At 43.3% G+C, this 23,734-nt stretch overlaps 1 protein-coding gene across 1 annotated transcript in view; it reads left to right on the top strand.

Moving 5' to 3' along the window:
- The window catches only part of GSDME (gasdermin E), a 64,038-nt gene extending 41,193 nt beyond the window's left edge, over positions 1 to 22,845 (top strand). Inside the window, exons 6-10 of the mRNA XM_028119359.2 lie at positions 4,250 to 4,411; positions 6,331 to 6,458; positions 8,258 to 8,453; positions 19,239 to 19,312; positions 22,240 to 22,845. Of these exons, the coding sequence (XP_027975160.1) occupies positions 4,250 to 4,411; positions 6,331 to 6,458; positions 8,258 to 8,453; positions 19,239 to 19,312; positions 22,240 to 22,470 (791 nt within the window). The 3' untranslated portion in view covers positions 22,471 to 22,845. The remainder of the gene's footprint in view (positions 1 to 4,249; positions 4,412 to 6,330; positions 6,459 to 8,257; positions 8,454 to 19,238; positions 19,313 to 22,239) is intronic.
- Positions 22,846 to 23,734: the final 889 nt, after the last annotated feature.

Here is a 23,734-nt window from a genome sequence, read left to right as displayed (position 1 = left end):
TCTTAATCTTACTGTCCTCAGCGGCATCTCACCTTCCTTCCCCCGCGGTGTGAAGCCAAAAACATGACACTTGACCTTGCTCTGCTGATCACCAGTGTTCAAAGCTGGGAGATCCTGGTCATTGCATCATTTGAAGAAAATACGGGCTTTTGCTTTGCTCGTGTCTGTGGATCTTAGATGCTTATGGCCCCTCCCTCCTGCTCGTCCTGGGAGGAGGTTGTGTCAAGCCCAAGAAAACTGACCACTTCTGGGGGCCAGGAATGAATAAATGTAACATAATGATTGACTTGTTAAGGCATGGTGATGTCATAGTTATGTTTATAAAAAAGAGTCTTCGTTTTTAGAGATTTATACTGAAGTCTTCACAGATGAAATGGTAACACGTCTGTGGTTTGCTTCAAAAGTGATCTGGGTGAAATGTAATGTGTGTGTGCACGGGGTCCGGAGAGGTAAAGAGCGATCGTCAGAGCTGGTCAGTGGGTATGTGGAGGTTTATTGTACTGCTCTATTCTTGTGCCATTTCACCTTTTCCATAATGAGAAAGTTTTAAAAGGGGTGCCATAATAGACCATGCACATATCTATTGTGGTCTCCTGCTCCGCTCCCCCCCGCTTTGTTCTCTGCGAGGGTTGGGAGGAGAAAGTAGTCCAGGAGTCAGCCTTTTGTGTGCACTTGGCCCACGCGGGGTCACCCTGCCACGGAGCCACAACTACAGGCACTCAGAATGTGGACTGTCCCCACGGGACAGTCACAAGCTCCTGGGCCATGTGAGACATGGGATGCAGTGGCAGAGACTCCCTCTTTCTTTTCCCAAGTGGAGCAGCCTGCCTTTCATGGAGGTGACGAAGAGTGAGGGTGTCAGTTTGAAGAAGCTGGTCTGGAGAGGTTGGTCAGGGGCACATGAAATACCAGGAATATCAAGAATCATGACCTACAGGCTTTAGGCCATGGTTCCAAATTTGTGTCGTCGGCATTATTATTTTATTTGGTCTCTTTGGAAGACTTCTGTGGGGATTAAGAGGATTATTAAGAGGATTCAGTTGTCCCTCCGGTTTTTGTTATCAGCATGTTACCATATGCATGTACATGACTCCACACTAAGATGTTTAGGCCTGGTTATCCTGTCCAGATGGGCTGGCACTTTTATAAGCCTCTTGAAAGCTTGGTCTGCACCCGAGGCTGCCCATGAGTGCTCTGAGGACCTTTGGTGGCTGGGGACCAGCCTGGGGCTGCTAGTCAAGGTTGTGGCCCCTGCGGGGAACCCCTCCCTGTTTCTCCGAGGAGGTGGCCGTGTCCTGCTCTCCTTGCAGTCCTGTCGGGGGCACCTGTCACTCCCACGGGGAACCTCTCTTTTCTCAGACGGGGTTGGAAAGACATAGCCTTGTGTGGTGTGGCTCCTGTTTGCATTTCAGTTTCAAGCCTTTTATCTTGGCTGGCTTCTGCTGTCTTTGAAAATAAACTCCTCTTTGTGCTGTGGAGAAGAGGTGCCCGGGGAGGGGAATTCTGGAGGTTCTTCTGGCTCCCTCCGCAAGCCCTGGCCTAGGAAGCCCCGCTTCATTGCTCTTTCCTGCTGCCGACTGTCATGCCTGTGCAGCCTGGTGGCCGGGCTGACATTGCATGTGACTCACTGCCTAATTCTTAAGCCAGTTCTGCTTTTTTCCCATTTTCCTGTGTTTTCTGTTGCTCTTGCCACAGAATATTCTGATCTGGCTTCATAAACATAGACCTGCAGGGGCCAGAAGGGCCCTTAAGAGGCTGCCTGGTCTCCTCCCACCTTTTGGGAGGAAATACACGTGACAACAATCCTGTTTGTCCTCTGAAACTTTAAGCAGAGGCTGACTCCCTCTGTGTCCCTTGGGGGAGGCACCTGTGCGGCCTGTCCTCACCAAGAGATTCTCTCAGCCACGACCCCTTCCTTCACCAACAGCTCCTCCTTATAGCCAGTCAGAAACATCACTTTATAGTCTTGAACTTTCGCCTTGTGCTTTGTATAATCAGGCATTATGCCACTGTCCTTTCAGCGTGTCCTTCTGATTGGATGCCCCGTGGACAGGAGCCTGTGCTCCCCACCCTGCCTGGGCCTGTGCCCTCCTCGGCTGGTCTGTTGGCCTTGAAAGCATCTCCCTACTGGGTCCCACCACACACTCTTAATTGGCTCCCCTGCTTCTCCGAACCTTTCCCCATCTGTTCCATCTTAGCAGTATAGCTAATGTGACTATTTAAGAATAAAAATTTGGTCACTTCACATATCTGCTTAAACACCCTTCCAAGACTCCCTTTGACAGGTGCGTTGTGACCCAGCCCCAGGATTTGTCCGGCCTTCCTCCTAACCTCCAGCTGCTGCGGCTGTCACCAGTTAACCCCATCTGGGGACAGTCCTGTCACCTCTTATCCCTGAGTTCTATGATGGCCTGCGTGCTCTCTGCCTCTTTGCCTAATTCCTACCGAAACTTTAGGGGGTTCCTTAGACACTGCTTCATCCAAGAAACCTTTTCTAGTTCTCACTCTGGCTTCAGGGACCTGTCCACCTCCTCCCACACCATCTATGTTACCTCTGTCCCCACTCGTAACATACTTGTCGAGGCCTGGACTGTAGTTGCTTTGTGTCACTGGCTCCTAGCACAGTGCCTGACACTGAAGAGAATGAAAGAATTGGCAGCGTCTTCAGGGGCCCGTGCATGTGTACGGGCAAGAGTGGAGCTGGTGCCAGAGATTCCTAAAATACCAGTTGGCGGCCCTGCCCGGCTCTTGGCAGGATTTGAGACGATGTTAAAGTCATGGTGGCTGTCCTAGAGCAAAGTTATCACCTGAGGGCTGGTTCACATTCATCTGCCTCAGTGCCTGGTGCAAAGGGCAAAGTGAGCCAGGGCTGCTCTGGATGCCCAGTGAGCGTGGGTCATGAGTGAGTAAATGGATTATTTCCTTCGTCTTTAGACAGCTATTTGATCTTTTATGTCATTTGTGCTCACAAGCAAATAAAAATATGTGCTAATCCTCATGCCTTCCACATTTTTATTCTATAGCCTGTGCTTAAGTACACAAATTATTAATTAGAAGCATCTTATTATTTTTTAAGATTTTATTTATTTGGCAGAGAGAGAGAGGGAACACAAGCAGGGGGAGTGGGAAAGGGAGAAGCAGGCTTCCCTCTTAGCAGGGAGCCCGATGCGGGGCTTGATCCCAGGATCCTGGGATGATGACCTGAGCCGAAGTCAGATGCTTAATGACTGAGCCACCCAGGCGCCCCAATTAGAAACATTTTAAAAAGAACCCTAATTCACAAGTTCACTTACTGTTTTGGCTTATTAAGGACATTATTATTACATAATAGCTGTTACCTTAGTTGGGTTCTTAACTATGGAAGTATTTAAGGAAACATTTAAAAAACTTTATTATGGAAAATTTCATACATGTTCAAAAGTAGAGAGAATACAGTGAACTCCCATGTACCTGCCATCCAGCTTTAATAACTAGGGTGATTCATGTTTCATCTGTAACTTTACCACCTCACTCCAGCCTACTCAAGTATTTTGAAACAAATCCTAGGCATTATATTGTTCTGTCTGTAAATATGTCAGTATATCTAAACAGATAAGCTGTTTTAAAAAGACTAGTTTTGCCTTCGTATAGATTCATGAAGAATGTATTCATTTGTGTCTGTTTTTTCCCACTCAACATGTTTGTAAGATTCATTCATACAATTGCAGAAGTACATTCTTTATTCTGTATTATTTGATTTACTAATGAAAAGACTTTAAAAATACAACTACATACCACTCGTATACTTAAATATGTTATCAGTAATACTTTTATCAGTTCAATCAAATCAAAATTATTAATCACATTTAAATTTTTTGTTTCATACATGATGAGTTGTGTAATATTTGGTTTTGTTAAAAACAAAACCACAGGCCCCAAATGGTGTCACTTTAACATTTACGTAGTTGAATTTTGTTATTTAGCTGTTTGTTCAAATCAGGCTAAGGAAATACTTCCGTTTCAAAGACTGCTTCCTCCCTCTTCAGAGGACACACTGGAGAGCTTTATGTTGAGAACAGCCATTTCTCCTGTAACTGTAGGAAGAGGCTGAGTTTTTATCAAATAGCCTAACGTGTAGGAAGTGGGTTTACGGGATCAGAGTGCATGTGTCCTCCACCCCCCTTCCCCATTAGGTAAAGCTGGGTCTGATGTGTGCTAACAAGGCCTGGCTAACCCTGTGCCTGCCTTGTCCTTTTCTCCCACATTACAGAATTCTGCCTCCTACAAGGGAAGCATGGTGGCTTCGAGCTTGAGAGAAGTGGCCCTGTCTTCATGGACCCTCTGCCCTTTCAAGAGTTTGCATTTGGGGACATGCCAGATGCTGGGCAGGGACCATCTGCCTTGGATTGGCCGTTGAGTGTTTTAACACAAGGTATTGCCAGCAGGGTGGGGTGTGGTGAGCTGATGGCTACTTGCACTGCACTGCAAGAGGTGATGTGGCCTTCATGAGCGAGGACTCTTTAGAGACTTAGTGGAGCACAGAGAGGACAGTGCCTCCAAGTTGGACGTCGTCCACTCAGCAGGATGCACCTCAGCGGGATCTTAGGGAACCTCAGGTCTTAGGTGCCCTGTTTTGAGGAAGGGGTGGAAGACTGAGGACTGAGAGGGCATTTTCTTTCATTTTAACCACAGAAGACTTGCATTCAAAATAGCTAGTCAGCAACAAAGAGAGGGAACCCCAAATTTGCATGTTTCATGATATTCCAGCCTTCACTGCCAACACAGGCAAGGCTTTGTCAGCATTTCGAAATGCTCTCTTGGGGGCTCTCTGTCCACATGGACTGAAGCACTGCGGTGCCATGGCATCCGGGGAGGAGGAGGGGAGTACCTGGGACGTGCCTGCAGCAGCTCCTTTTATTCCCCGTAGCATGCTGTGTTTTAAAAAATGGGCTTTTCTCGTGGTGCTATGGGCGGTGGGGAGCGTAGTATATGGCAGGAGAGGAAACAGGCAAGGAAAAGGTGAAACACACAATCAGGAAAGAGCTTGGTAAAAAGAGCTAGGAGCAGCTCCGAATATGGTCTGGCTGGGAGGAGAAGAAGATTCTTACCTGTGGGGCTTTGGTGAGTCCCAAACCAGAAGATGCTTCTGTTTCTGTAGCAAAAGTGCCAGCATTGGAAGAAATGGCAAGGAAGGCCCAGTCTTAAGATGGGCGTCCCCATCCTCTGCTTCCTTGAGATGGCTGATTGGGTGTGACTTCCAGCTGCCGTTTCAGCACTGCCGTGGGTTAGAACCACAGCAGAGTGGCCCCGCAGCCTTGAACTGTGCTACAGGGAAGTGACGAGACGGGTCGTGGGCTGCAGCTTCCTTATCATCTCCTCTCCCACCAGTCCGCCCTGTCCGTTGGCCATTCCAGTCAGCCTGGGGTGGAGTGCGATGGCTGGGCCTGTGAAACAGGAGTAGGAGGGGGGGCAGCCTGGCCTGTGTGCCCTCAGACCAACCAGGAAAGCTCTTCTCTCCAGGCTGGCATGGCAAAGACCCAGCTGTGTTCATAGAGAAGTTTCTGAATATGTCAGGGACTGATGGGACCTCTTCTCTCCATGGGGCTGACAGCTGTGTGCTGGAATCTGCCATCAGCAGAGGTGTAGTACATTATGTATTAGTATGCATTCCTGCATATGAAAGCTGTGGTTTATCAAATCTTGCTTTTAAATCCCCACTGGGCTTAATTTACTAGAAGTGTTTCAGTGTCTTTAAAAAAAAAAAAGATTTAAGGAGAGAGCCTCAAGCATCCTGCAGAGGATGTGCATAACCTAGCCAGATGGGCCTGTGTGCCCGTTCTCCAGGATGGGTGAAGAATAATGAGTGGGAAAAGTGGAATGGCTGCGTTTGCCATGAAAACAGGGTGTCAGACTTTGAGAAGCAAGCATTAATATTAAAGGATAAAAAAACTGCACGGTATTAGAAGAAAGAAGGTGGAAAATAATTGCCTTTGGATTTGCATGGCTGTGGAGACCTGTAAAAGCACTGACTGATAGTTAATAATTCAGCCTGGATAACTTACTTCTCTAGAAATCATGCTAAAGAGGGATCTAAATAATTGATCAGACTTTTCCAGAAAATAGACTTAATGTTTAGTGAGTCATCAGAACAAGAGTGAAGTCAGAAGCAGATCTGGGCGGCCCTCTCGCTTGTCTCTTTTCGACCCCTTGTTTCTGGTTATTGAAAATGCGCAGGGCGGTAGCCAGCTCGAGGCCCGACTCGAGCTCCACGACTGGCCCTGCTCGGGGAAGTCCCCCGTCCGGAGGTGCGCACAGCGGTCCTGACGCGGGGCGCACTCTGTGCCCTCACAGCCACTCTGCTCTTGGAGAGGAACTTCCATCCCTTTGCGGGGTTGCCGGAACAGCAGCAGACAGCGCTGAGCGATGTCCTCCAGGCGGTCCTGTCTGACGAAGAGTCACTTGTGGCCCTGGAGCAAGTGGTAAGACCAGAGACCTCTCGAGACTGTTTCCACCTGGGTTTCCGGGAGATGTGGGCAGGCTAGACCTCTTGGGATAAAGCCGTGAGCTGGGATAAGATTGTATTTGAAATGTCTCCACCTCCTTTAAACCTTCAAGCTTCTTTTTTTCTTACTCCCAGGTCCTTAGTGTTCTAACCGAAGAAAGGTGGCTGATGTCAGGAATCGAAGGGTAGATTGGTTCCCTAAGGGCTGTTGTAACAAGTTACTACAAACTCTGTGGCTTCGAACAACAGAAATTTATTCTCTTAAGAGTCTGTTCTGGAGGCCAGAAGTCAGCAGGGCCCTGCTTCCCCCACAGGCTCGGGGGAGGTGGGCGGTGGAGAACCCTTCCCTGCCTCTTCCAGCTTCTGGTGGCTCCTGATGCTCCTTGGCTTGTGGCCACACTTCTCCAGTCTCTGTCTCCCCATGCCTCTGTCCTCTGTGTCAGTGTCTTCCCCTTTTCTCTTAAAGGACACTCACCATTGGATATAGGGCCCACTCCAGTCTAGGAGCATCTCATCTTGAGATCCTTACCTCAATGATATCTGCAGACTCTTATTCTTACTCCAAATAAGGTCATACTCTGAAGTTCCAGGTGAACATATATTTGAGGGGCCATGATTCCATCCCACTACAAGGGGGCTGTATGGTAGAGTCCCGTAAGTCAACTTATTCTATTTAGAATAGATTAAAATTAGCAGGTCTTTATATTTTTCTGTTTTGTAGCAGAAGGATTTTCTGGGGAGGCTGAATTCCTTAACTATTATTTGTACAAATGGTGACGGACACACCAGCTGCCAACCTGCCAGACTTTGTACTCTCCTTTGTTAAGGGGGCTGGGGCACTATTAAGATGATTTATATGATAGCTTTTTATTTTGGTTTTTTTGTTATTCTATTTTTCAGAGTTGTTGAACTCTGATTTTCTGATTCAATGCTTAATGGTTTCCAAGAGAGCATTCAGTTATTTTTTCCTCTTGCAATTGGATTGTGCCAAAAGACCTTAGCTACCAGTGATGGAACCTGCAATTGTTGAAAATAGTCCAATAGTCCAGGAGTTCTGGGGTGTTCTGGAGGATGTGAAGCTCACAGAAGGGTGTGCTAGCCCCAGGGAGAACACAAATGTTTCAAAAAGCCCACTGATTTATACTTCCTAAAATAGCTCCTTCCAAGAGGGAAATCTCAGACCAGTCCCCTTTGGAAAGAACATCAACTGCCCTGTCAGGTGCAGGAGCAAGCTGCTCAGGTGGTGTGGGCTGGCGTTTATTAATGCATCTGATGTGGAGTTACAATGGATACGAGCTCACTAGGTGGTCCTGAGCTGGCTGAGGTGGCCTTCACTGGCAGGGCCACCCACCTCCCAGCAGGCCCAATGTGGATGGCTGAGGCTGCCTTGGCCCAGCTGGGAATGTGGTTAGGGGCTGGTGTGCCAAGTTAAAAGCTGGAGAACCATGATGGGACAATGCTTTTATGTTCCCTTCCTTAGTTCTGCATGTAGTCACCCATTCCTGGTCCCCGGTACAAGCCGACAGACCCTGCCTTGTCCTGGAAGGTTCTATCCATAGTTCCCTGCATCTGTCCTCCCCTCTCTTTGAAAGAATAGTACCTGGCAAGGCTGTTTATGCTCTCCTTATGAGAGATTAGTGATTTCAAAATAAAAGAATGCAGGGTTTTGCTTTTCTTGTGAGATAGCAGAAGGGTAAGCGGTTGCGTGTCGTGGGATAGAGGCTCAGCTTGGCCTCTGGCTTTACTATGTCTGTCTCTTTTCTCCTCTCCCTGCAGTGTGAGGATGTGGTCACCGGCCTGTCGCCCCCACTGGCAATGCTGGGGGAGCTGAAGCCCCCACAGCAGCAGGATGTCATGGCTTTCCTATGTTTGGTGGGGTACGGAGTACAGGGTGGGTGTCCAGGTCTGAAGGATACACTCAGCAACCAGAAGCTCTTTTCTACGGCCTACTTCTTGGTCAGTGCCCTAGCAGGTAGGGAAAAAGAAATGCTGTTGCTGCTTTGAAATTGCTTTGCTTACTATTGTGCAAGATTTGGTACCTGTGGTTTCCTCCCTTTCAGCAATACAGGGAGGGTAAGTGGAAGGCTGAGGAAGCTTTTATGATTGCCATGAAGTCAGACTCGTGTGACACCAGCCTCTTCAATTCTCTCGGAGAGCATGTCTCTCTCCTCCTTCGGGGAGGGCTGTCTGCGGACACACACCCCCAGCAGCACAGGAAGGAAGGCATCTCCTCAAACACAGCCTGCAGTTCACACTTGAGCCTTGACACTGCTGCGTGGCAGTGGCTTTCATTTGACAACTGTTCTCTCCCTTAGTGTTTTGGTACCTCTGATCCTCTTTACAAACTTACTAGCCACTTTGTGGCCATTTGGGTAGGGAGACTGTGGAGAGCATCCTGATGCACTAGGATGCTGGGCCCAGTCAACACAGCTTCTACGCTGATCCTGAGATGGCCCTCCCAGGGGCATGGCCATGAAGTTATCACCTACCCGTGGACCCCGCCCTGCCACTCCTCTACCACTGCCATCCATAATTCACCATGCCAGAGGGGCTGGGTTAGCAGAAGGTAGCCACTCTGTGTAGGCTTTCAGTTCCTTCAAGGAAAGGCAAGACCTGGCCCATCAGCCCAGGATCCTTTTCCCCACAACTTCCCTTCCCAGTGATATTATTTGAGGTGTTGAGTTCAGGATGCATTCATGGTTCCTCCCCAGCACCACAGAGGAATAGATGCCAAGCAGATCTTCAGTTTTTTAAAAAAATTAATCATAGGGCGCCTGGGTGGCTCAGTCATTAAGCAGCTGCCTTCGGCTCAGGTCATGATCCCAGAGTCCTGGGATCGAGTCCCACGTCGGGGGTCCCTGCTCAGCGGGAAGCCTGCTTCTCCCTCTCGCACACCCCCTGCTTGTGTTCCTGCTCTCGCTGTGTCTCTCTCTGTCAAATAAATAAATCTTAAAAAAATAATAATAACTTGAGCTTCCAAGTGGAGTGGGAGTTGACCCATAACATGAGATTTGCTGTTTCTGAGCTGGAAGCTTGGGGGTAGTGGAATCTTTAAGTGCAGCTGAAAATATCTAGTCAATTTCTGAACCAACAATGCCCTCTTGCATCTCTCTGAATTGATATCTCATTTACATGTTGGTCACTGCAGAGGTCAGATCAGCTCTTTCATTGTAAAGCCCTTCCAATAGTGTTCCTGCTAATCCTCTGCCCTTCTGAGTTGACCTTTCCCTCTTATAAAAACAGTCTTCTCTCTTTAGAACCTGGGGAAAATGCTGGAACAGGAAATGGCCTCTCCTTGAGTCCTGTCTGCAGCTTTCTAAATAATAACCAGTTACCAGCTCTACAGTGCCTAACTTTTAAAAAGAGATAAAATTTACATCATATTAGTTTTAGATGTACCACAATTTCATATTTGTATACATTGTAAAATGATCACAGTATGTCTAGTTAATACATAGTTAAAATTTTTCTTTCTTACAAATTTTTATGGGAATTTTTAACATTTATTAGCAACTTTCAAATATACAATACAGTATTGTTAACGATAGACATCATGCTGTACATAACATGCTCATGTTTCACTTTTTTAATAGCTGGAAGTTTGTACTTTTAACCACACTCATTCATTTCCATCTTTCCCAACCGCCCCCCCCCACTTGCCTCCTCCTTCTGGAAACCCTCAATCTGTTCTCTGTATCTATGAGCTTTTTTTTATGTTAATCACTGTACATTACATCATTAGTTTTTGATGTAGTGTTCCATGATTCATTATTTGTGTATAACACCCAGTGTTATATGATTTTTTTTTTGGATCTGACAGCAAATGCAGTCTCAAGTTGCTTATTAACTTTGTTGTTTTCTTCTAGGAGTTTTGTGGTTTCAGGGCTTATGTTCAAATCTGAGTTAGTTTTTGTGTATGGTGTAAAACAGTGATCCAGTATCATTCTTTTGATATGGCTGTACAGTTTTCCCAGTGCTGCTTACTAAAGAGACTGTCTTCTCCCCATTGTATATTTCTGGCTTTGTGTCATAAATTGCATTTATTCTGGGCTCTTTATTCTGTTCCATTGATCTACAGTCTGTTTTTATGCCAATACTGTACTGTTTTGATCAGTATAGCTTTGTAATACAGTTTGAAATAAGACAATGTGATGCCTCCAGCTTTGTTCTTCTTTCTCAAGATTGCCTTGGCTATTTGGGGTCTTTTGTGGTTCCATACAAATTTTAGGTTTGTTCGTTCTATTTCTGTGAAAAATACCATTGGAATTTTGATACAGATGGCATCCAATGTGTACATTGCTTTGGGTAGTATGGACATTTTAACAATATTAATTCTTCCAATTCATGAACACAGACTATTTTTCCATTTATTTGTGTCTTCTTCAATTTCTTTCATCAGCGTCCTATAGTTTTCAGTGTAGAGGTCTTTTACCTCCTTGGTTAAGTTTATTCCTAGGTATTTTATTCTTTTTGATGTAATTATAAGTGGGATTTTCTTAGTTTCTCTTCTGATTATTCATTAGTATATAGAAACACAACAGAGTTTTGTGTATTGATTTTGTATCCTGTAACTTGTCTAAATTTATTTGTTCTTATAGTTTTTTGGTACTTTATTTCCTATATATAGTATCATGTTATCCATAAATAGTGGCGGTTTTACTTCTTTCTTTCCAATTTGGATGTGTTTTATTTCCTTTTCTATCCTAATTGCTCTGGCTAGGACCCTAATACTATATTGAATAAAAGTGGTGAGAGTGGGCATCCTTGTCTTGTTTCTGATCTTAGAGGAAAAGCTTTCTGCTTTTCACCATTAATGATGTTAGCTTTGGGCTTGTCATATATAGCCTTTTTATGTTGAAGTACATGGTCTCTATACTTTATTGACCTTTTTTTAAATATCATAAATGGATGTTGAATTTTGTCAAATGCTTTTTCTGCATCTATTGAGATGATCATATGATTCTTATCCTTCATTTTGTTACTGCAGTGTATCATGTTGCTTGATTTATGGAAGTTCAGCCATCCTTGCATTCCTGGAATAAATCCCATTTGATCATGGTGTATGAGCCTTTTAATGTACTGTTAAAGTCAGCTTGTGAATATTTTGTTGAGGACTTTTGCATCTATGTTCATCACGGATATTGGTCTGTAGTTTTCTTGTGGCCTCCTTGTCTGGTCTTGTTATCACGGTAATACTGGCCTTGAAAAAGGAGATTCCAAGAGTTTGAGAAGGATCAGTATTAATTTTTCTTTAAATTGTATTTTTATTTAAGTAATAAGCTTTATGCCCAACATGAGGCTTTAACTCACGACCCTGAGATCAAGAATCACGTGCTCCACCAACTGGGCCAGCCAGGTGCCCCAGTATTAGTTTTTCTTTTTCTTCTTTTCTCTTCTCTTTCTTTTCTTCCTTCCTTCTCTTTCTTTCTTTCTTCTTTTCTTCTTTCCCTCCCTCCCCTCCTTCCTTTGGTGGGCAGCAAAGCAAGATTTATTGAGCAACTTATTGAGCGATAGCAAAGTGATAGTAAAAAGCTCCCAAGGAGGGAGAGGACCCAAAGGGGTTGCCCTAATTTTTCTTTAAATGTTTTATAGATTTCACCCATGAAGCCATCTGGTCCTGGACTTTTGTTTGTTAGGAGGTTTTTGGTTACTGATTTAATCTGCTTACTCATAAATCCAGGAATAAATCCCTGGTCATGGTGAATGATTTTTTTGATGTACTGTTGGGTTCGGTTTGCTAGTATTTTGTTGAGGATATTTGCATTTATGTTCATCAGAGATCTTGGCCTGTGGTTCTCTTTTTTTGTGGTGTCCATCTAAATTTGGTATCAGGGTAATGCTGGTCTCATAGAATGAATTTGGAAGTTTTCCTTCCTTTCCTATTTTTTGGAATAGTTTGAGAAGAATAGATATTATTCTTTAAATGTTTGGCAGAATTTGCTTGTGAAACTATCTGGTCTTAGAGTTTTGTTGGGAGTTTTTAAATTATTGATTCAATTTCATGCTGGTAATTGGTCTGTTCAAATTTTCTATTTCTTCCTGGTTCAGTTTTGGTTGGCTATATGTTTCTAGGAATTTATCCATTTCTTCTAGGTTGTTCAGTTTGTTGGCATATAGTTTTTCATAATATTCTCGTATAGTTATATTTCTGTGGTGTTTGGTATTTCTGATCTCTCATTTGTGATTTTATTTATTTGGGTCCTTTCTCTTTTTTCTTCATAAGTCTGGCTGGTGATTTATCAATTTCATTGATTTTTTTTTCCCCCAAAGAACCAGCTCCTGGTTTCATTGAGCTGTTCTATTTTTTAGTTTCTGTATCATTTTTTTCTGCTCTAATCTTTATTATTTCCTTCCTTCTGCTGGTTTTAGGTTTTGTTCTTTTTCTAGCTCCTTTAGGTGTAAGATTAGGTTGTTTATTTGACATTTTTCTTCTTGAGGTAGGCCTGTTTTCCTACATACTTCCCTCTTATGACCACTTTTGCTGCATCAAAGGTTTTAGGGACCATTGTATTTTCAGTTTCATTTGTTTCCATGTACTTCCTTAATTTTTTCTTTCATTTCCAGTTTCATTTGTTTCCATGTACTTCTTAATTTCTTCTTTCATTTCCCTTCATCCATTGATTGTTTAGTAGAATGTTATTTAACCTTCTTGTATTTGTGGTCTTTCCAGATTTTTTTCTTGTTGTTGACTTCTAGTTTCATAATGTTGTAGTCAGAAAAGATGTATGGTGTGACTTTGATCTTTTTAAATTTGTTGAGGCTTTTTCTGTGGCCTAATACACGATCTGTTCTGGAGAATGTTCAATGTGCACTTGAATAGAATATACATTCTTTAGGATGGAGTGTTCTCCATCCTAAATGAACCATGTGGTTCATTGTGTCAAAGCCATTGTTTTCTTATTGATTTTCTATTTGGATGATCTGTCCATTGATGTAAGTGGGGTGTTAAAGTCCCCTACAATTACTGTATTATTATAGATTATTTCCCTTATGTTTCTTGTTAACCGTTTTATGTATTTCGGTGTCCCCACGTTGGATGCATAAATATTTACAATTGTTATATCTTCTTGTTGGATTGTTTCTTTTATTATTACATAGTGCTCTTCTTTGTCTCTTGTTATAGTTTTTGTTTTAAAGTCTTGTCCAACATAAGTATTGCTACTCTGGCTTTCTTTTGACATCCATTTGCATGATAAATGTTTCTCTATCCCCTCAGTTTCAATTGGCTGGTGTTTTTATGTCTAAAATGACTCTTGTAGGCAGCATATAGAATGGGTCTTGTTTTTTAAATCTATTCCGCCACTTTGTCTTTTGATTGAAACATTTAGTCCTTTTTTTCATTCGAAGATTTTTTTTTTTTTTTTGAGAGGTGGGGCAGAGGGAGAGAGAGAGGATCTTAAGCAGGCTCCACGCCTAGCATGAAGCCTGACTTGGGGCTCAATCTCAGGACCCTGAGGTTCTCAGGACCCTGAGGTCATGACCTGAACCAAAATAAAGAATTGGATGCTTAACTCACTGAGCCACCCAGGTGCACCCCTCATTCCAAAATATTATTGATAGACATGTATTTATTGCCATTTTTTTTTAACGTGCTGTGTGGTTTCTGAACATTTTCTCTGATTCATTCTTGTCTTTCTCTCCTTCATGGTTTGCTGGTTTTCATTACTGATACATTTGGATTTTTAAAAATTCTTTCCATATTCATTAGTGGTTTTTGATTTGTGGTATAACATCTTCTGCATATATAGCAGTCTGTATTAAACTGATAGTTTATGTTTGAACCCATTCTTTATTCCTCCTATCCCCACGTTTTAGGTATATGGTGTCATATTTTACATCCTTTATTTTGTGAGTTCCTTGACTGATTTTTCACAGAAATATTTGATTTTAGTGCTTTTGTGTTTTCTACCTTCATGCTATAATTTTTGGTCTTTCCTTTCCACTCCGAGTTCCCTTTAATATTTCTTGCAGGGTTGTTTTAGTTGTTGTGAGCTCCTTTAGTTTTTGTTTGGGAAACTCCATCTCCTTCTATTCTGAATAATAGCCTTGCTAGATAGAGTATTCTTGGCTGCCATTTTTCCCATTCAGTACATTGAATATATCATGGTACTCCTTTCTGGGTTGGAAAGTTTGTGCTGAAAAATCCACTGACAGCTTTATGGAGTTTTCTTTGTATGTAACTGCCTTCCTTGTCATTTTTAATATATTTTCATTATCACTGTATTTTTCTGTTTTAATTACAGTATGTCTTTGTGTGAATCTGCTTTTGTTGGGGTTTCTCTGTGCCTTCTGGATATCTTTCCTTCCTCAGTTTAGGGAAGTTTCATGCTATTTCTTCAGATAAATTCTCTGCCCCCTTTTCTCTCTTTCTTCTGACTCCTGTAATATGAATGTTATTATATTTGATGGAGTCACTGAGTTCCCTACGTCTGTTCTTGTTTTGCAGGATTCTTTTTTTCCCCTGTTTTGTTCAGCTTGATTATTTTCCATTACTCTGTCTTCTAGGTCATTAATTCCCATGCTTCTAGCCTGCTGTTCATTCCATCAAGAGTGTTTCTCAATTTGTTTATTGAGCTCTTTATCTCTGCTTTGTTACTCCTTATCTCTGTGTTAATGGTCTCACTGATGTCCTTCACTCTTTTCTCAAGTCCAGTGAGTATTCTTATGATCATTGCTTTAAATTCTTTATTAGGCTTGTTACTGTATCTGTTTCACTTAGATCTCTGGCCATGGCCTTGTCTTGTTCTTTCATTCTGGACAAAGTCCTCTATCTTCTCATTTTGTCGAAGTCTCTCTGCCTGTTTCTCTGTGTTAGGAAAGTTAGCTATGTCTCCTCTTCCTGAGGGTAATGGCTTTAAAGAAGAGGTCCTACATGTAGTGCCCTGCAGTGTAGTGTCCCGTTCCCCAAGGCCTAGCACTTCTGGGAGTGGTCTCCAATGTGTCTTGGCCTCTTTATGCTTCAGACTAGTCATTTGCTGAGGCTCTCCTTGCCTGTTGTGGGCAGTGTTTGGTCTCTAGTCTGTATGTGGCACATTTTACCTAGGTGTGCTCTGGTCTGCATGTAATGAGAACTCTCACTGCTGCCACTGGAACTGAGGCCTCAAAACCTGCAAATCAGGAGATGCAGTGTTGGCAGGAGTTTGGGGCAGTCTTCTGGGGGACAGGACCTACTATCCTAGGACTGAGGCAAGCATGAATGGGCAGGGCTTGGTGTAAATGAGTTGAGTGAGTGTTCATGTTGTGCTGGTTCCCACAGATGGCTCTGCTTTTATGCTGATGGGTGGGGGAGGTAAATGGCACCTGCCAGTTCCTATGGTCCTGGAGGGGTCTCTCTGGGACACACTACAAGATGAGCTGATAACCTCCCCACTGTTTGCTCTAGGTGCTCTTCACATTCCTGTTTCCATGCTGTAAGTCCACAGGCTGTGGGCTCTTGGAGAGAAGGCAGGCAATGTCCTCCAAGCTCTCCCTGAGCCAAGCATGGTGACCTTTAAAACTCCAGGCTTTAAGCACCACTGATTACAAGAAGTCACAGAATATGAGCCCTCCTGCTTTCCAAGCCAATTGCTATGGGGATTTGTTTTCCTTGTATGCTCCCCTGTATGCTAGTCTATCTTTTGCCCTTCTCTGTGACCATGGCTCCCTCCCCACTGCTGTTGCCACAATCCATTTCTCTCCCAAGCCACATCTCTATCGGTCCTATCTTGATTGCTATGGTCTTTTCTCTACCTTTACTTGTGGAGTTTGTTCTGCCAGTCTTCAGATAGATTTCTGGGGTATTTAGGATGATAGGATAGTTATCTAGTTGTATTTGTGGAATGAGGCAAACCTAAGATCCTCTTATTCAGCTGCCATCTTCCCCTCCTTCTATAAATAGGCCTCTATCACAGAAAGACTGGGGGTAGTAGTCAGCCAAGAACTGGCTCTCCATTTGTTATAGTCCCATAGGGCCCAGGCTATCAAGCCTGATAGCCACCAGAGCCAGGTGATCAAGAGGCAGCCATAAAAACTAGAGCATCAGACTTGTGTAACAGCTCCCTTCCAGGAGATATGGGTGCCTTGGAGTGTGGCAGAGGAAGGATGCAAAGATGGTAAGCACTGGCCCCCATCCTCACAGTGTACTCCAGCAGGCCCCTTGCTCTTTTGAGAGGTCTGCCCTTCAGATTGATGCTTTAAGTTAACAAGCCTCTTTCACAGAAAGTCTGGACCCCTTTCAAAGGGCTGACTTCGTGCAGGCAAGTAAGTCCATGGGCAAGGCCTTTAAGAACCATTTCTCAGTTTGCTATAGCCTTGTGGGTCTCATGAACATAAGCCCCATTGGCTTTCAAAGCTAGATATCTGGGGAGCTGGTCCCTCCAGTGCCTGTCTTAAAAATGTGGGGTTCAAACTCTTTGCTCCTCAGAGAGAAGCTTTTGAGTTCCCTTCCAACTGTGGGTCGCTGTGCCAAGGGTGGGGTTTATGGTGAGATTGTGTCTCAGCCTTTCCTACTTGCTTAGATGTCAGTTTTTTCTTCTTTGCTGGCTGTGTAGTTTTTTTTTTCCTTCCTCCCCCCCCCACACCAAGGGAATTGTTCCATATGTAGCTGGAGGTGAGTTCAGAATCTTCCTACATCACCATTTTGAACGAGCCTCTTCATGCTTAACTTGTTTAAAGCACTTCAATCCCAGTATCTTTCCTGTCTCTTGAACACTTCCTCAACCACTCAGTGACCTTAAGCATGAACTCCCCAGATGTAATTTGTTAAAACAGAGTCAGAATATGGAAGAGATTTCAACTCGAGAAATACTGAAGAAGCTTCTGTGTTTTAGGCACTGCTAGGTGCTGAGGTAGGAGAAAATAATCATCTGCACCCACAGGAAATTAAAGTAGTAAAATTAGTTGGTAAGCTCTATAAAGCAGATGCTGTTATTTCATCCTTGTGTCCCTAGCACCATACTCAAAATAGTGAATCTGCATAACATGGAACTAAAGTATTTCCAAGAATAAGGGTGGGGGGTGGGTGGGTGGATGATGATGGTTACATGGGACTCAGAAGCCACCTGAGAACTGAAGGAATGGAGGCATGAACAGGGCAGATGATGTGTGACAGTGGTTCAGCTAGGCCTTCATGTCCCAGGTGACTCTGTCATTGCCCTTCCAGGTCCTGTGATCCTTCCACCAGGGGGCCTGTACTTACTTACCAGCTTGATCTTCCTGATGGGATAAGGGCCTCCATGATAATTTGTTGGCTGTTGATCTTCTCTGTGGGAAAATGCACACACAACATTTAAATGCAATTCTAGGAGGTTTTCAAGCAGGATCATTCCCTGGAGCTGCCCCATCCTCCTAGCAGCCTTCCTCTCTTAGGTATAGGTTATGTTTCATTGTACTTTGCTGGATCACAGCCTCAGTGACCTGCTGTTTATAAATAATGCAGGAGATGGACAGAGTTCTTAAGTGGTTCCTGGGCCAGATGATGCAGCAGGTGACTCTTTCCTCTTTTGCCTTTTCAGTTCAAAGGTTATACCCTGAGGGATTGGGTTCTTTTAGAAACTTACCCTGGTTGGGATTTAAAATCTATTTTCAATAACACGAACTTGGATTTCCTTTCCCTGGGACTTGGCAGGGCCCTTCTGGTGCAGCCCTCCACCAGCTTCTGTCCCTGGTGCCCCTTGTGTTGAGCTAGTGGTAGGCTGGAGGGTTCTGCAGTGCCACCCCTTTGTCCAGCCACATTGCATTTTTCTCCCAAAATGATCCTGCTTGAAAACCTCCTAGAATTGCACCAAAATTCTAGGTTCTACTTTTTTTTGGTGGGGAAATTTGTATTTAGGACTTAGCCGGCTAGATTGTTTAGATGATCCCAATTTTGTTGGCAACATCCAAAGCTTCATAGTCAGGAGCCAGTTGAACATATGCCACCTTTTTTCTATCAGGCCTGATCAGGGTGTTGACCTTGGCTATGTCCGTATCATAGAGCTTCACAGTCTTGTTTGATCTGGTGCTCACTGGTCTTGACATCCACAGTGAACACAAGTGTGTTATCTTTTGTTTTCTTCATGGCTGACTTGGTAGTCAGGGGGAACTTAATGATGGCATAGTGGTCAAGCTAGTTTCTCCTGGGGTGCACTCTTTTGAAGATATTTGGGCTGTCTTCAGACACAGTGTCTCGGGCTGTCAAAAACTAGTTGACATGTGGGGGCGCCTAGGTGGCTCAGTCAGTTGAGCCTTCAGATCGGGTAATGATCTTGGGATCGAGCCCTGTGTCAGGCTCCCTGCTCAGCAAGGAGTCTGCTTCTCCCTCTCTCTCTCCCTCTCAAATGAATAAATCTTAAAAAAAAAAAAAAAAGTAGGTGACATATGGATTTTTTCTTTTTTTTTTTTGGTGACTGTGGATGCTTTTCAGCATTGCTTTCTTGGCCTTCAAAGCCTTTGCTTTGACTTTGGGAGGGGCAGGGGCTTCCTTCTTTGCCATCTTCAGGAAAAGGTAGGTTCTTTTCTTTTCAATATGATTTGCTTTTCCTTGAGTCTGTACAGTTCTTCTTGATTGGCAAATTGAATGTTAAGGACTATCCTCTAGTGAACACAGAGCTGGTTACCTTATTCCAACATCTGTTTTCTAAAAGGCCTTTGCTGCCTGTTTAGCACCATTCATTCATTTATTCAGTAATTACTGAGCATGTCCTCTGCCTCACTGCTGGGAGAGCACTAATGTGTAAATTAGATACAATTCAGGGGCTGGCCAGTTCCCATGGATTTTTTTGTTTTTTGTCTCCTGCAGAAATGCCAGATAATGCAGCAGCGCTGCTGGGTGCTTGCTGTAAACTCCAGATTATTCCTACACTGTGTCATTTGGTAAGGAACCTCTCAGTGGGGATCTGGGAATGGGCACCTAACAATTGATAAAACACCTTTAGGATTTTTCATCTACAATAGCTCTTCAAAATAGGTTAAACAGGTATTATTACTAACCCCACTTTTTTACACACCATCCACATCATACCACACATTCTACCCTACAGGAAGACTGAGGCTGAGAGGAAAAGCATCATTTGTACAGAGAACTTGCTTACAGGGCTAGGACCCAACCTTGTCATTAGCCTCCAAATCTCCAGCTTCCCCACTGGAGATAAGTTTGGCCAAAGTTTGGTTTGGTTGTAACACTGCAGGGAAGGAGCCTGACACACTGTTATTTGCAATGGCAGTGCTAGGGCTATAGACCAGTTTGATTCAGCTCTGCATCTAATTCACCAGGGAGGCATTTGAGAGGACTGCTTTGTCTCAGATCATTAGCTTTGTGCCTAAGGAAATTTCATGGCGGGGAGCAAGAGTTAGGTAATGATGAGCTTAGCCCTAGAGAGTTAAGATTAAGCTTTTCCTTTTTTAAATTACAAGCTGGGTCATTAATAGAAGGAGCCATCAATAGGCTGTGCAGAAGCCACTCCAATGGGGCAGGTGTTGCTCAGCCTGGGGCATAGTAGCTAGCTGAACACACCTGGCTGGATTATTTTAAGGTCTGATTACTTACTAAGAGCCCAGACCAAGATGCTATGTAGGCTCAAAAGACCAAAGCTCAGAGCTCTGCTCCCAGATCTAGGAAGCAGGTCTTGAGATTAAGTGCCCGGCCAGGATCCTGAAATTTGTTACCCATCCGCTCTGGGAGCTTGAACACCATGCTTAGGGCCTTGGGTACTTCTGTGCATAGCAAAGACATCTGAACAGGGCATCATTCCAAGGAGCAGTTTAGAACCCATTCACAACTGAAAGTAGATTCTACCCACCCAGAAGAATGCTGAGTTCTTACACTTTGATCACTAAAACTGAACTACTTGAAAACATGACAGCAGGTATGTTCTGTCTGGTGGTGTAGTTGGGTATTGGAGATAGTAAGTACCATTACCTAACTGTGTGCAGTGATGAGCATGGCAGTAGCTCTGCTTTCATAGCCCAGCTCTCTGTTGCAGTAACTGAGTGCTTAGCATCTCCCAGGTTACCCTTAGTAAAGATTTACAAAATCATCAAAATACTGCAAGACCACATTAGCTAATTCCCTCTCCCAACAAACTCACACTTACTTGTCATCTTCCTTGCAGTAAGCGTTAGATTTGATCTTTGTGTTCCTTCCAAGTTCTGTTTTGTTGGTCTGAGCGTAGCCAGGAGGACACATTTGGAGTTCCAGGATGGCTGGCATTCTACACGGGCACAAAACTACCCACCCCAGAGTCACTTGTCTGCTTTCTGGGGGCTGCTTAACATAAAAAAAAAATTTTCTTTAAACAATATCCTGGATATCTTCACATAATCTGCCCTAGATATTGCAACAATCCTTAAGACAATGAGGCTCCTGCCTCCTGAAGGAATTTGGGTGTCGAGTTACTTAACGGGGATTTACTTAGAACAGGGTACAGAAATGTACCTGCATTCCTATCTTCTCTTGTGGCCAGAGTAACTTTGAGAGACTGTCACTTTTGCCCCACCACCCTTTGGGTGACTGTAATCTTTTATACCTAGAAGTGCCCCTGGGCACTTGGGGCTGGCAGCTGTTCAGGGAAGGAAACTGGATGCTGCTCAGACCCTAGACACAGAGCCCGCTGAGGGCAGCCTGTGCCAGTGGAGCTCATTCTTAAATTACTGGAATATGGTGCTTCTGCTCAAAGAGTAGGCCTAATCTACTTTCTAAAGCAAAATTGAGTTTACGGTCTTAGCCAAAGGCTGCTCTTAAGCCTGTGGTAACACTGTGTGAGTGGTAGTTGGTCATTCTACACGGTGTAGATTTGTTAAGGCTTATTTTGGTAATAGACACACAAGTACTTTTACAGTCAAATGAGTGCTGCCCTTCGGACACTGGGGCAAGCTTTTAGTAAGGTTATCATTGCTCAGGACGTTTCTGGAAATCTCTTGGATTCTCTTCTGATTCAGTTAAAATTCACACATACTTTATAGGTTTCATTTTTTAATTTTACTTTCTACATTGATCTGGTTTTGAATGCCTAGTAAAAATCAAATCAACTAATCTTTGTAATTACTGAAGCTAAAAAAAAAAAAATATTAGAGCAGCATCTGAAATGACCTCTCTGAAGAGCTAACATTCATTCAACACATTGACGGCCTATGTTTTATGACAGACTGGGGCCCTGGTCTCCTAAAAAGCTTAGGTTTTAGAAAACAGACTAAACAGTGACTATCAGGAGGATAATTTCAGAAAGACAGTAGAGTAATAGTGGTTGGGATATGGGGGTGGGGGGGGTAGGAAAGGCCCTTCTGATGAGGCATTTCAGTGGACAATGAGAGATGAGAAGAAAAGGTTTACATGGAGCTCTGGAAGAAGAGCATCCCAGGTAGGAATAGCAAGGGCAAAGGTTCTTGAGGCGGGAAGCATAACTGAACTGTGGTACCTATCCCTTTGAGGATATCAAGCAACTATTTAAGAAATTCTAGTATCATTAAAATAAAAAGAAAAATCAAACCATACATACTGTGTGTAGGGAAAGTTACATTCTGAACTTTCTCATCTCCTGAAGTTAAGGGATCTAGTAGAAGGTAGAATTCAGAGTGGAGATTCAGTCAGAACTCCAGGCAAATTGGAAAAATCAGGCGTAAGGTCCTGGCCTGGGAGAAACAGATCTTGTTACATCTTTAGGGTTTTTCTGCACCACTTGGGGAATTTAAAAAGCAGTAACAATTTAATTTTTCCCCATAATCATCTAGAAGTACATTACTATTCACCTATGTGGTTTTTCTGTAACATTTTTAAATGAATTTGCTTAAATGTGTCATTTCAGCTCCGTGCTCTCTCTGATGATGGAGTATCTGATCTTGAAAATCCAGACTTGGCTCCTCTGAAGGATATGGAAAGGTTTATGATTGTGCAGCGTTTGTTTGCCTTAGCCAACATGAACCTGGAGAGACTGCAGTCATCTGTGAAAGTTGTCGCCCAGAAGGACCCTAACATTTTCCCACTAATTCTTTATATAAGCCTGAACGGACTCCGTGCTTTAGGCAGAGCACATTAATAACATCATATGTGAATTACAAGTACATATTATCAGCCAAGGCTGGGTATTTTTCAGCATTGTTAAGATACACTACTGAGTTTAGCCACCAGGTACTCTGTAAACAGTTTTTCATAAAAGGCCTGTGCTAATGACCCAGTGTCTAAGTTAGATTTTAGCATCTGAAGAGTTAGAGGAGGGTTGAGAATTCTAAGCTAGTGTACAGACTTTTTTCTTCAGAAAAAAATTGGTCCACCTCTCTTTTTCTGCTATACAAAAACAGATGAGTCTGGTTTTGATCCAAAAATTCATTTTAAATTGTGAATGCCATAGGAAGACAATTTATAGAAGTCTCTATTTTAGATGTACTGATTGACAAATGAACTGTAAGTGCCATTATAGTACATATATTCTGCTAAACAAAATAATTAGCAGGATACCCTTCCTTAGGGGGTCTAGCTATAGACTCTTTTTTTGTTATGCTTTGATGAGCGTACCAATTCTATGTCTAGAACAATGATTTCCCATGTATTCTCGATTTTTAATTTATAAAATACTACATACTGTATCAAAGGAAACTCAACTGTTTGTTTGCAATTCTTTTATAAAGAACTTGGACTCTCTCTCTAGTGCCTCTCATTCCATTGCCACTAACCACTGGGAAGCTGAAACCACTTTTCCTGAGCAAAAAGTAGCTAAGACTTCCTCCTAGAATTTGTCTTACTTTAGGAGCAGGTAGGATACAGAAGTAGCAGCTGTTGAAAGAGAAATGTGTTACTCAGCATTTTTTTTTTTAACCCTCATCTATTCCTTTTTCTGCTCTTCAGATTTTAAGGAATCTTAACACAGAAGAAATGAAGCAAAATAACTCTTTCATCACCTCAATTAAAAATGAGACTAAATCTTACGCAAATACTTCCAATACATGAAAAAAAGAGTTGTGCACTGTGTGGCAACATAAAGAGCACCTTATAACAAACTGGAAAGGAATCTGCCAAAAAGTGAAAATAGCACTGTACATGCCTTTCTGTAAGAAGAATCTATCTGTGTAAACACACATGTATCACAATGCAGTGGGAAGTTCCTTTGAGTCCACAAGAAACTGGACAGTGGTTCCTTTGGGGAGAGGACTTAGAGGCTGGGATAAGAGGTTGGGGGTGGGGGAGGTGGGTTACCCTTCTATTCCCGTTATAATTTTATATGTATTAACCTGTAAATGAAAAACAACCGAGCAAAGCCAAGGCAAAAAAACCCAAAAGCAACAAAAACTAAAGCTCAGCTTCAG

The sequence above is a fragment of the Eumetopias jubatus genome, unplaced genomic scaffold (assembly GCF_037043125.1).
Source record: "Eumetopias jubatus isolate StellerSeaLion01/CBP00866 unplaced genomic scaffold, mEumJub1_p1.0 scaffold_14, whole genome shotgun sequence".
Lineage (NCBI taxonomy): Eukaryota > Metazoa > Chordata > Mammalia > Carnivora > Otariidae > Eumetopias > Eumetopias jubatus.
The sequence above is the reverse complement of the archived record's forward strand: the minus strand, read 5'-3'. Positions and strand labels throughout refer to the sequence as shown.